General features: G+C 32.9%; 1 protein-coding gene across 2 annotated transcripts in view; it reads left to right on the forward strand.

The window, feature by feature from the left end:
• Positions 1-6,180, forward strand: part of Spata6 (spermatogenesis associated 6) — a 132,501-nt gene extending 126,321 nt beyond the window's left edge. For both annotated transcript variants that reach the window (XM_047519826.1, XM_047519833.1), the window contains exon 13: positions 3,749-6,180. In XM_047519826.1, the coding sequence (XP_047375782.1) occupies positions 3,749-3,929 (181 nt within the window). In that variant the 3' untranslated portion in view covers positions 3,930-6,180. The remainder of the gene's footprint in view (positions 1-3,748) is intronic.
• Positions 6,181-14,578: the final 8,398 nt, after the last annotated feature.

Raw genomic sequence — 14,578 nt, forward strand, 5'->3', positions numbered from 1 at the left:
CTTTGTTCTTTTTTGTCCTTTTTCTTAATAGAATTGTCATAATTTAATTGAGGGCTTTCTGTTGAAATAGCAATCCTGAAAAAATTTACTAAACAAAATGAGAATATTATCCCTGCTTTTTAGGTAATTATTTTACAGCATACAGTCATATTTTGTAGAGTATAGTAGGAATTTACTAAATACTTAAATGAATGAGAACTGTAGCTCTTCTTGGTAAAAGAGAGACATATAGTAAGCCTATTGCTATTATAATGTCACTTATACATTTTAAACTTATTAATATACCCAGTAACAAAAATATCAGAATTGTCTCAAAATGTTCAGAATTCATTATTGAGCCAATGCTTCCAAGTCTAGAAGTAAATATTATGTTTACAATTCTTATTGTCCTGTTTACACCAATCCACAGACTCACATATTAGGACCCTTTCTGTGTTTATAACTCCATTTTGCAATTCAGACTTTTAGGCTGAATCATTTCTCACATTTACTCCAGAAAACCACAAAATAACAAAATTTTGAAGTTTTAGGTAAAAATAAACTTCCTGCCCAATTTTTTAAGACCTAAGGAGCATTAGAATTATCTCTTTTGTCCACTTTAGCTCTTCTTTACAGAACTTTATCAGAATCTCAGTTAGTCCTAAAGGATTTTCTGAATTTTATTTATTCATTGCAAGCCACCAAGATGATATTTTGAAGCAACTTTAAGACATTCATTTTCTAATGCAACCAAAGCAGTAATAAATCTGTGCCTGATAATAATATACTTTATGATAGGTATTAAGAACTTGGTTTATAAACTGGGAAAAAGCCATACCATGACAAAAGTTAGTAGTCTTCCTATTACCTTTCAGAGAGTTGGGTAGTGGTGTGTATGAAAAATTCAAACTTCAGTTAAATAGGTTTATTAGATTATAATTAGTCTGGAAACTAAACAAAACATAGTTTAGAGACGTACATTATTATCTTGTCAGTAGGAGGCAGAGAAGTTGGTAATTGGTGAACAACAGACAGCAAAACAGGAATGAATTTGCCTTTTGTGAAATAATAAGTAACAGCTTACAGAAGACAAACAAAAACAGAAAACAAGTAACTAAACAAAACATCACATGAAACTCCTAAGTGTTAGAGGACAGAGGCATATCTGGAAATTTAGACTGGCCAATATATTTGCAGAGGTATGAGGTACATGCAGGGTTTTTCTAGTAATAATATTCATGTGTGTGTGATTTCCCTTGTAATGTGAATCAAATTGTTAAAGTATTTTAAGTGACAACATCAATTAGACCTGGAGAGAAATTGTATGAAAGAAATTTTATTCAATTGGCTAGACTGTTTTTTGTGCACAGCTAATGAAAAATATTTGCTGTTTTATCTTAAAGCACTAGCATTGAGATGTGACTGTGGCCTGTGGAAATTGTAAAGACTATATTGATATTATTAGAGATCATTTTAATTACCACTTTGAAATGGAATGAATACATATTATAATAATCATGTTTTAAAATACCTTTAATAATTTAGAGACTATTGTTTTCAAAATTATCGAGTGTGAAAGAAGTGATATTAAATGTAAAGAAAAGTCACCAGGATCTAGTAAATATTATTAGAAATGTATGGTGGAATCCCATTTTAGCAAAGCCATCAGGAAGTAAAGAGACCTATTGTCATGGTTTATGAAAGTAAGTTTTTCAGACTTTTTATTGTGAAATAGCAACAATAGCAGAGGAATATACTTAAGTTTCATACATACTTAACAACAATGCAGTGGATACTCATTACTCACTATCTAGCTTAAGAAGTAAAAAATAACCCATAAGTTTGAAGCCATATGTCCCTAACAAATTTCATCTCTTTTCACAGATATAAATGCTACTATGACTTTTTTGGTTAATCTTTTTTTTCTATTAATCTTGCTGTTATTCTTCTTTAGAGTTATACCACACATGTATCCCATTCTTAAGTGATAAATTATTTACTTGTCTTTGTTTTAAACTTTACATATGTGTAATTATAACTATGTAGTAGTCATCGCTTGCTTCTTTTTCTACTTGTTTTTATTTTCCTCCACAATTATTCATGCAGCTGTAGGTCATTAACTTTTCCTGCTATATCCTCTGCTGTTGTATAGGATAGTTTGCTGTGTCTATACTCTTGCATAGTACACAAATCACATTTTTATTTATCTGTTCTAATATAGATAGATATTTGTTTTCAGTTATTAGCTATTATAAACATTGTTATGAACATGTTTCTGCATATGTACTGTTGCACATGTATAAAGGTTTTGCTGCGTACCTAGGAGTCAAATGAATGGATTGCATAATCCCTTCAACTGGGTCATGCCAAACTTGTTATCCAAAGTTAATGTGCAAGTATTTCTATTATTCTCCATCCTCACTTGACAGTGTCAAGCTTAAGAATGATCACTTGGATGCTCCATACCTTTTTGTGTGATCATTTTCATTATGTACAAGTGAAGATTGACATAAAGCCAAATAAATTTTCTTTACAGGAAAAGAGCTCCAAGAGTTCCTATTTGCAACAAATTTGCAATAATATTACAGGACTGATAAGTCAGGGGAAGAAATTGGTTGTGTGAAGATCTAAGTATATGAAGAAAGTGTGTGTCACATTTAATGGTCAAGAAATACTGTTTAGATGGCACAAATGTCATAATTTCTAACAGACTTGAGTGGTCTAATCTATAATAAGTATTTCACTTATTAAAATAGGTTGATTTTATTTATTTTTAAAAAGTCAGGATCTTTGAAGACATTGATGCTTTATCTGTAGCCAATCATGTTAAAGTCAGAAATTAATGTCCGTGACAGTAGAATTTTAACTTCAATATCTTCAAAAAATATTATCAAAAATATTATAAACCTGTCAGAAAGTTGCCTTTTCTTATTTCCCATTACAACTTTGTCCTGATCTCTTTCATTAGCTACGTATCTGTTCTTTTTACATTTTTTTCCAGATCCTTAAAACTACAGTAGATCTCTGTTACTTCAAATTCAGATTCTTCTGTGTTATTTTTATTTTCCTAAGTGGTTCATCTTCAGTCTACATTTCTCCGTCTTCCTGAGGGTAATAGCAGTGTGGCATAGTAGAAAAGACCATGGAGCTACAGACCTGTCTCATTTCCCATCTGTCACTTACTAGCTGAGTGCTCTTAGGCAAATCATTTAACCTCACTGAGTATTAATTTCTACCTCTATCCACTTGTAAGTGTTGTGAGATTTATTGATACAGAATACCTAATTCAGTGCCTCAATTCAATAATTTTTGTGCTCCAGGTAAGCTCTATAAAATGAACTTTATGTGTATTCTTTTAAATTTTTAAACAACTGTAAAAATATAGCTGATAATACTGAGACTCTAGACAGTTAAATAAATTACCCAAGGTCCCACAGTTCCAGACTGACTTTAGAGGTTATTCTCATACTGGCCATACCAGACCATCTGCACTCTGGTACCAAGCTGTACCTATCTGTTTTCTGAATTCCTTTTTAACTGGTAACACAAAATTTTCATTTATTGTTTTATAACTGTTTCACACAAATAGTTTTGTTTCCTTTGTAGAGAGTCAGTATTTGATGCACAGCCTTTATTGTATTTTATTTCTCACAGTTCCTCCACCTCCCACCAAGTATCACACTCCCATAGAATACTCAAACAATTTTAGGTTTATATAGTACTACCTGTAATTTATTTTCACCATTGTTTATATCCTTTCTTTTTATAGCTCATTTCAGCGGCCACATGGCTCTCTCCATTTGGATGATGGCGAATACTGGTCCAACAGGGCAGCCTCTTATAAGGGAAAATCCCACCGACCCGTCTTTGAGAACAGCATGGACAAGATGTACAGGAACTTATACAAAAAGGCCTGTAGTTCTGTTTCTCATACACAGGAAAGCTTCTGAGACCATCCAGGATAAACTGTGTGATTGTCCGTGTCAACCTCTCAATGAAAACGTTTGATGTGATCAATATCTGTATTCCTTTTTTTTAAACAGGTGGTTCATTGAGTAAAATAGTTACACTTGAATCAAGTTTATTACTTCAAATGGTAAATTTTCATAGGATCTTTTTTATTACAGAAGATTGTGCTGTTTCACATGTCAAAGCTGTGCAACACAATCACCACTTTAATCTTTGAGAGCATGCTTCTCACATATATCTCATCAACACCTACAAATTGAACAGATTCTCTCCAAAAACGTTCTTCTGCCCTAATCACCTGTAACTTTCACTTCATCTCCTTCACTGGTTATCTTGTCTGCGTAAGATTTAATTAATATTAACTCCCTTTTTGTAGAAATGAACAGAAAGATAAGCTATATAAAAATGAATTTTCCAAGAGTTTAAACCATGTTTTAACTAGTAGTTTCTACTTTTATTCTAAGTATATTTCTTAGCTCACAAGAAATAGCTTTTAAAAAAAAATTTTGTAGAGTTTTTAAGTTTGGTCTTTTTAGTTATACATGACAGTAGTAAGCCTATATAATTATTCAGTTCTTTTCTGGTAAAACTACTACAATAAGTCACCTAAAATGTAAAAGAGCTAGAAATAGAAATGGCCATATATGATCCAAAATGTGAACAACTAATTTTTAAAATAGAATGCTAGGCACAATTTTTTTGAAGGGCCATACCTTTTATTGCAAATAGACTCAAAAAATAGCCTGTATTATCAGGTATGTAGAAACTCAGTACAAATATGGGACTTGTAATTTAAACTCTTTGGCATTTTAAAGCAGCCTCACTTTAAAGGACACTTGGAATCACTGGAGAATAAAATAATATGGCAGAGTGCTTTTTAGTAGGCACTCAAAACTTTGTTGGTTGACTAATAAAATGAGCTCCTAGTTTCCCATCCAACACATAACCTGTAAATCCAGTGACGCTTTGAAGATATGAAAAAAAATCAGTTACCATATTTACCAAAGAGTGAGGGAGGGAAAGCAAAGTGTATGAAATAAGTAAAATTTCTTTACAAGCTTCAAGAGTTGACTACAAATGTTTTCTCATTGACTATATCATTGGTTAATTCCACAGCTGTGATTTAAAAAGAAAAAGAAATGACTTGCAGTCTATTGAAATTGACATTAAAATGGGAAATTGGATGACTTTTTGTGTTAGGAGACAATATACATTTGTTATCTAATAATAGAACTTTTTAACTTCAGTTTAAGAATGTTTTAGTATAGCAATCTTTTTGATTTATCAAAAAGAGCATTGGAGATATGCCATCTCTGCCGTTTTTTGACTGAATCAAAATAATAATTCCCTGATCCTTAGTTTCCTCAGCTGTCAAAGAGAATGGTATATCTCTCAAAACATGTTCTGTGGACCAGGACTGTGGTTCTAAGAGATGATTGTAGGAATATAGATATAATTTTTTATTGGTCATGTAAGTTCGTGAAAGTCAGTCTAACACACACATGTGGGTGTATGTGCATGTGTCTTATGGAGTCGTAGGTAGAATTGCAAGAATGAAAAAGGATACTATTATTGTGGGGGCAGCATTTATAAACTGGGACTATCTGGCAAGTCAGGACCTAGGGTCTCCATAGTCATACTCAGTACTACTGTTGGAGATTTTAAGAAATCCTGGTATAACCCTTATACAATATCTAGTTGAAAGTCTGCCCCATAATTGATGCTCCTTAAATATTTATTGAATTAACCCAGAATTTCCTAACCTAAATTGAGTATGTAACAGTGTTATTATTATAACAACCACTCTGTTTCCTCAACTCCCCATTGCTCCACCCAAGTGCTGTTATCTGGTACATGTAGACACCAACTGATGAAATGCTACACTACACAATTCCTGAGTTACCCTCTGGCTGTAAGTTAAATGATGTTTTGCTCTATTTAAAAAAGCATATCCTCAGTGGAAATTACTATTTTTTTTTTCTGTGGAAAAGAAGATAAAAAATTCTTCAGTTTAAAAGTTGCTGTTTAACGACAAAGAACAAATAAGTCTATCAAAGACTATTATACTCTCACAGAAAATCTTCTGAATAAGTAAGCAGCATGAAAATTGCCTATTGCACCTATGCCTGCTATTAGCTATGACAAGGGCCACAAAAAGTAGGACTCAAAAAAAAAAATTCAGAAATTGATATCCATTTTCCTATGGATTAAATTTGACACATCTATGAAAAATGGGAGCATATTCTTAGATAGATAGCATCTTTCCTGCATCTGATTATTTTCCATTTCCTAAGGGAAGGATTGGTCTTTGTTGTTCTATTATTGTGAGTTATTGTGTTGTTGTGCTTTTAAATAGTAAACCATTTAAGTACAAATATAGTTATATTTTCTCATTCATAGAAGCTGAAAGGTGCAATTGTTTCTTCCCATCCTTTATTCTCTATTCCCATAAATATAGTAATAATCATTTGATTTAATATAAAATTTAAGTAAGATTTTCTTCATCCTTTTATGTATCTTCTTTAAATTAAAATAAAAAAGGAATTTTAGGAAAGAAAATGTATTAATTCAGCCAAGAAATAAAGTACCATTGCACCGAGAGTCTTCCCTGGTTCTACTACTAGTTATATGCCCAAAATCATTTATCCTTCTTGATACTCAGTTTTCTCACATAGAGAGCATAGAAGTGACTAATTTAAAATGATCTTTTGGCATTCTAACATTTGTATAATAGTACAGTTGATTAATATGTATGATCAGGAAGTCCTAGGCAGCAGACTTATGATTTGATTTCAAAGATTAAGCCCCTGACTAAAAATTAGGAGCAAATAGAGAATCTTATGATTGTGTTCACTTCTAATAATAGCTTTATTAAGATATAATTAGCCATCAAGTATATAATTAAGTGGTTTTTACCATTTTCACAGATTTATGCAAACATAACCACTAGCTAATTATAAAATATCACCCCCCAAAAAATCCTCTAACAATTGAAAGTTACTTCCCACTACTCTCTCCCTCAACTCTTGGAAAGCACTAATCTGCTTTCTTATCTCTCTGCCTATTATGGAAATTTCCTATAAATGAAATCATATAATATGTGAACTATTGTGTCTGCCTTCTTTCACTTAGCGTGCTTTCAGGGTTCATTCAAAATGTAATATATTTCACTCCTTTTTATTACTAAATAATACATTGTATGAACATGCCTGGTTTTTTAAAATCTATTCATTTGATAGACATTTGGGTAATTTTCACTCTGGTGTCATTATGAAATGTTTCTATGAACATTCACATTCAATTTTTGTATGGACATATTGTTTAATTTCTTGTGAGTACATACCTAGGAATTGAATTTCTGTGTCATATAGACACATGTGCTACCACATTCCAAGGTGGCCTACCCTTGAGAAGAGACCCCAGCAGCCTTTGACACTGAGGACCTCAAAAACCTTCTCAGTTGCCTTCAGTCACCCAGGGCTTTTGCTTTTAATAGCGTGAGGTTTTTGCCTTCATGGATCCAGATGTTTTACTGCCTCCCCCAACTGGAGCTGCTTCAGTCAGTGCCACTGTGGACATGCTGACCCTGCTTTCCAGTGCAGTTACTGCATGCAGCTGGCCCTGACCACACTACCAGTCCCACTTTTTAACTACCTTGTATGCCTGTGTCCAATTCTTGTGACTGTAGACATGCACTCAGCTGGCCCTGGCTTCTGCAATAGTACATACAAGAACTGTTGGTTTGCATTGCTGTGTGCTTGCCTTTACCCAGCCCTCACCAACTGCATTTGTACTTAATGTTGACACACTGCTGGTTTGTACCATTATACATGTGCCATCTTTCACTGTTCTACTGCTGGCTCTAGGTTTTGCCAACACATGTACTTGCATCATTAGCTCTGACCTTTACCTATGCAGATGCACTCGTCATTGACCTCAAAACCCCAAGAACCCCACAGAACCCCACAATATTCACTGTGGAGGACCACACAATGGTCAGTGTTTTAGACCTCAGCTGACTGAGCTATTGTGCCATAACTCCTATCCTCCTGCAAATCTAAAGTTGTGGCATGATCCTTCATTCCTGGCAGCACTGAAGATTTTTTTTTTTTTTTTTTTTACCAAAGATAGTCTGTTAAATCTGATCCTCCAAATTGTTGACTTCAAGTGCAAGGGTGCAGGGAAACCATGAGGCCATCCAAAATGTACAGTACACTCTAACTAACTTTAAATAAGAAATGGAAATAAGTGAATCATGAATCACCTGACAAAAAATTCAAAATAATTATTGTAAAGAAGCTCAGTAAGATACAAAATAACACAGATAAACTAACAAAACCAGAAACATAAACCATGAACAAAATGTTGAGAAGCTGAACAAAGAGAATAAAATACAATAAATTCTCAGTTCAAAGAATTCAATAAAATAAAAAATGCAATAGAGAGCTTCAACAACAGACAAACAGAAGAAAGAATTAGTGAACTCACAAATAGGTTATTTAAGTTGGAGGGAAAAGGAAAAGTATATAGTACTATTAGTGGAACAGTGTCAAATAATCAATACATGTATTATAAAAGTTGAAGAAGATATAAAGGGACAGCAAACTGACTTTAAAAATTAACTGAAAACTTCCCAAACCTTGGAAATAGACATCCAAACTCAAGGGAAATAGATATACCAACTTAAGACACTCAAAAGACCCCAAAATGGTTGACTATAAAGAGGTCTACAATGAAATGCTTTATAATTAAACTTCCAAGATAAGACAAAGAATTTTGAGAGCAAAAATGTCAGTGGATTTCTCAACAGAAACCTTGAAGGCCAGGAGATTGATATAATCAAAGCACTGAAATAACTGTGAATCAGTAATCCTGTACCTTGAAAAGTTATTCTTTAGAAATGAAGGGGAGATGAAAATCTTTCCCAAATAAAAACAGAGGTTGTTTGTCCTACTTGCTTAAGGGAGTTCTTCAAGCGAAATAGAAAGCATGCTAAAGCAACTTGATACGGATAAGGTTAAATATAGAGTGAAATGTAGGATAATGTAACACCGTAAGGTGGTGTATAAATAAACTTTAATCCTAGTATAAAAGTAAAAAAACAAGTATTAACTATAATGACAAAAATTCAGTAACCCATGCACTATACAAAATGAAGTAAACTTTGAGTTCAAAAATAAGAATATATAGAAGAAGCTAAAAGTGAAGTGTTTTGTTTGTAATTGAACATAGTCAGCAAATTAAAAGAGATGGTTACAAATACCAGAAGTTTCATACAACAAACCACAAAAGAAAAAATTTTAAGTATAAGTGCACAGAAGGTAAAGAGAAGGTAATCAAACCAAATCACTATGAAAAATAAAGACAGGAAGATAGAATAGAATTGTTGCAAATCAGAGAACAATTAATAAAATGACAGTAGCCACCAGTCATTTCTATAAAAGTAAATGGATGAAACTTCCCAATAAAATGACATATAATAACCAAATGGATAAAAAGACAAAACCGAGCTATATTCCATCTACAAGAGACATTTTAGATATGAGGGCTGAAAAGTGAAGGATGAAAAAAGATATTTCATGCAAGTGCTAACCAAAGACAACAGGAGCAAACTATACCGTCAGACAAAATCAACTTTAAGTTAAAAAGTATAACTAGAGACAATGTTATTGTATGATGAAAAAAGATTTGATTCAATGGAAAAATATGACAATTATAAATATATCTGCATCCAACATCAGAGCACCCTAATGTATAAAGCAAATACTGACATCAAAATAAGGAAATTGATAATAATACCATAATATTAAAGACCTAAAACACCCCACTTTTAATGTGGATAGAATGTCCTGGTACACAATCAGAAAACAGGTGATTTGAATACCACTCCAGATCTAATGGCACTGACAGAAATAAACAGCTTTATACCTAAGAGCAGCAAAATATACGTTCCTAAATGCACATGGGGCATTCTCCAAAGTAGTTGACATCTTAAGTCTTAACAAATTTAAGACAAAAACAAACAAAAAAAAAAAAACAAAAAAAACTGCTGAGACCATAGTGGAATGAAACTAGAAATTGATGATGAGAGATATCGGAAAAATTCACAAACGAATGGAAACTAAACACATTCTTGAGTAATCATTGGATTCAATGGGAAATAAAGAAAAATTTTAAAAATAGCTTGAGACAGGTGAAAATGAGGACAACTTAGCATTTATGGGATGCAGTAAAAGTGGTACTAAAAGGAAAGTTTATAGTGTCAAGTTCCTATTTTATAAAAGAAAAATATCTCAAAGTAACTTGACAACCCAAATTTAGTGGAAGGAAGGAAATAGTTGACAAAGTAGCAGATAGAAAAAATAGTAAAAAATAAATTAGAACTAAAGTTGCTTTTTTTGAAATGAAAAATTGACAAACCCTTAGAATAACCAAGAAAAAATAAATTGCAAGTAAAATTAGAAATTAGAGAGGAGAGATTACAATGGATGACAGAAAAATAAAAGGGACCATAATTGGCTATTGTACAATTTTATGCCAGTGAATTTAGTAATCTATGTGAAAAGGATAAATTCAACCATTTAGAAGCATATAAAGACTACCAATACTAAATCAAGAAGAAAGACCTTGACTAGACCAATAACAAGGAGAATCACTAGTCAGGAAGTTTTCAACCAAGTCCAGCACCAGATGGCTTCATGGGTGAATTATACCATATATTCAAGGAAAATTAACCCTAACTCTTTCAAAACATGAAAGGGAAGCACACTCAAACTAATTTTTTGATGTCAACATCACCCTGATTTCAAAACCGAAAGCACTACAAGAAAACTTTAATCAAATTTCAGATGAGCAAAAATACAGAAACTTTTGGTAAAATACTAGAAAATGAATTCAGTAGCACACTGAAAAGGTCATATGCCAGGATCACATGGTACTTATCCTTGGGATACAAGGATAGTTCAATATAAAAAAATCAATGTGATATACCACAGTAGTGGATGAAATACAAAACCAAATGCTCATCCAAATAGATGCTGAAAGCCTTTGTCAAAATTCAGTATCCTTTCATGATAAATCAGGTATATAAGGAACTTACTTCAACATAATGAAAGACTCATAGCTAACATCTATATTAATCCATCTTCTGTTAATGTAACAAAATACATGAGATAATCAGCTTAAAAAGAACACAGGTTTATTTTAGCTCAAAATTTGGAGGCTCCAGTCCTATGATTTATTGGCTCACTGCTTTTAAGCTTGTGACATACAATATGGTGGGGAGTGTGTGGTGGAGCAAAGATGTTTACTTCCTGGCTTGGGTGTGAAGAAGAGAAGAGACCAGAATATCACAGTCCTTTTCAAGGGTATGATCCCAGTGACCTAAAGCCTTACACTACTAGGTCCCACCTATGAAAGTTTCCACCAGCTCCCAAAAACACCATTCTAAGGAACAGACTTTTAACACATGGGCCTTTGGGGGTGACTTAAGGTTCAAACTATGACAAAATCATAATTTATGGAAAATAAATTTGAAAATCTTTATGGGACATAGCAAGATAATCCCTGGCCTCCACTATGATTCAACATATTACTGGAAGTTATAGTCTGGATAATTAGGCAAAACTTTAAAGGGCATCCAAATCATAAAGGAGTTGCAAAATTATCTCTCTCTGATAGAATTAATAAATTCAATAAAGTTTCAGGATACAAAATTATCACATAAAACTCAGTGTCATTTCTAGACACTAACAGTTGTGAACTATCTGAAAGAAAAAATAAAACAATACCATTTATGTTAGTAAAAAAAAAAAATGAGTAAAAGACTCAGGAATTAACCAAAGAAGAAGACTGGACATGAAAATTTTGAGACATTGTTGAAATAAATTCCAAAAGACACAAATGTTGGAAGGCTATACCATGTTCATGGATTGGAAGACAGTATGGTTAAGTGCCCATACTATCCAAAGTCATCTCCATATTCAATGAAGTCCTTATCAAAATCCCACTGGCTCTTTTTATAAAACTAGAGAAAACAATCTTAAAATTCATGTGGAACCCTAAAAGTCCTCAAATAACCAAAGCAATCTTGAGCAAGAATTAAGCTGGAAATATTAATCTTCCTGACTTAAAATGATATTAAAAATCTATAGCAAATCACTGTGGTACTGACATAAAAATAGACATAAATGAATAGAACAGAATAAGGAACCCAGAAATAAAAACATGCATATGTGGTCAACTAAGCTTTGGCAAGGGTGTCAATGATGCAAAATGTGGAATAATTCCTTTAAAAAATGGTGTGCTAAACTGACTTTTACCAAAAAGACAAAAGATACCAACTGTTGGTGAAGCTGTATAGAAAAGGGAACCTCTATGCACTGTGCAAATATAAATCATAATCACTATGGGAATCAGTTTGAAGTTTTTCTCAAAAAATGAAGGATAAAACTACCATGTGACCCAACAATCCCGTTTGAGAGTTATATCCAAAAGAATTGAAATCAGGATCACAAAGAGATATATGCACTCCTATGTTTCTTATAGCATTATTAAAAATAGACATGATATGGAATCAACTTATGTATCTATCAACAGATGAATGAATAAAGTAAGTTGTTTATATACAATGAAATACTATTCACCATTTAAAATAGAAGGAAATCTTGCCATTTGTGTTCATGTGAATGGAGCTGGAAGACAAGTGTGCAAAGCAATTAAGCAAGACAGAAATAAAAATACTGCATGATCTCACTTACATGGAAATCCAAAATAAGCTCATAGGAGGAGGAGGACATAAAGATGGTGATTGAGAGCCATTAGAGTGCAGAAGGAAATGAGGTGATATTGGTAAAAGGGTCTAATGTTTCCAGTGTATACTGGACCTAATGGGTTTCTGAACTCAAGGAGCCTACCCTGAGTATTGATGGGGGAACAGATAAGTTAAAAAAAAGGCATATGAATTGACTTAATTTTGCATATTCTGTGTAGGCTTTTGTGTTGCAGGTGCGTTTCTTTATCACCAGCACCACAAAGTAGGCAAATCTTTATTATAACACTTTCATAGCACTTAACAAACCAATTTATCAGTGAATTCCTTATCTCTTTCTATGTCAATGATGTGACACCTCATTTATCTCTGCATCCCATGGCTCACAGGAGATGTTCAATATTTTTTGAATCACTGATTTAAAAAAAAAATACATGAAGGGCCATTAAAAGCAATGCAAAGTTTAACTATCTGGATATAAGAGTTGAGAAGTCCTGGCAGACAACACTTCACTATCAGCAAGTTAAACTATATTTGTAGCCAAGAGACATAAAAATGGGAAAGAAGAGAGAAAAAATATAGTTTGTCCCATAATGCCCAAGAAAAAAGCAATAGTTCCTCAGTTCAGTTAGTTAATGTTTCTGTAGTAAAGTCTATTTTTTCAAAAGAATATTCTTGAATTAAAAAAAAAAGCATAATGTTGCCATTTTGTCTGTCTGTCTCTTGTTACTTAGCTAACCAAGATTCACAGAGCTTATTATGTGAGTAGGGCCAGCTCCTAAACTGCTACTGCAAGGGGTGATAAGTATAGTGTTAGGCAATGGATCAAGGAAGAAATTATTTACAATTGTTCTGGGCACCTTATATTCCAATGGAATTTAAATCCCTTCTATGAAATGCAAATTTCTTAGTTCCCAAGATGAGCCTTAAAAATCATTTTTCCAATGTCTTATCTTTTGTAATTCACAAAGCAGTTCATTTTTGAATGAAGAATTCTATAATTCTGTATTCCTGCCTTCATACATAACCAGCCTACTCAATCTAGAAACTGTGCTTAGCATTCTTACACACAAAAGGTATAATGTGAATATTTAAGTAAAATAGTCTCAATGAAATGCAATCTTTTATATATCTTAAATTTTAGTATATTGTATTCAAGCTGAGTTAAGTAATGTATATGAGCCTGATGGAAGGGGATGCCTTCTGCTTGGATTTGTATAGTGTTTGAACATTTGCAGGTTTGAGGGGAGTGAGAAAGTGCTTGTTTTTGTTTTAGTACCCATACCTCTTTAGTATATTTTTTAAAGTCCTTAAACCAACAAAATTAGACTAATATTCATTCAGGGCTGCCATCTATACTCAGTGATTTGCATACCTTATCTGACTTGATTTTCACAACATATCTGTGACCTAGGGAAGGTATGTTTAGTTTCAGTTTTATAGATGAAGAAACTGAAGATCAAACTACTGTGATTGGTCAGTGGTAAATACAGATAGTAAATGGTAAGGTTGGACTTGATCTAAACCCAACTCCGTCTCTCTAATAGGTAAGTGGTTAAAAAACTCAGCTTGTTGTAGTTTATGTTTCAAAATGTTGGAGCTGAAAGAACTAAGAACTAAGAAAGAACTTAAGAACTAAGTGGATTCAAATGAAAACTCACATTAATGCATTAAAATCTAGGGAAATTTCTAAACACTAAAATTGAACTAAGGGATCATCTCATGAACTAAGGGAAGAAGTATATAAAAGAAAGTTGACCAAAGATGTATTTTAACTGATCCAAGAGCTCATGAGACCATGGTTAATGTATAGGATAACTCCACATACAGGATTTGGGATATGCTTCCTTTAGAGCCCCA

Source organism: Sciurus carolinensis, chromosome 1, assembly GCF_902686445.1.
Source record: "Sciurus carolinensis chromosome 1, mSciCar1.2, whole genome shotgun sequence".
Taxonomy (NCBI): Eukaryota; Metazoa; Chordata; class Mammalia; order Rodentia; family Sciuridae; genus Sciurus; species Sciurus carolinensis.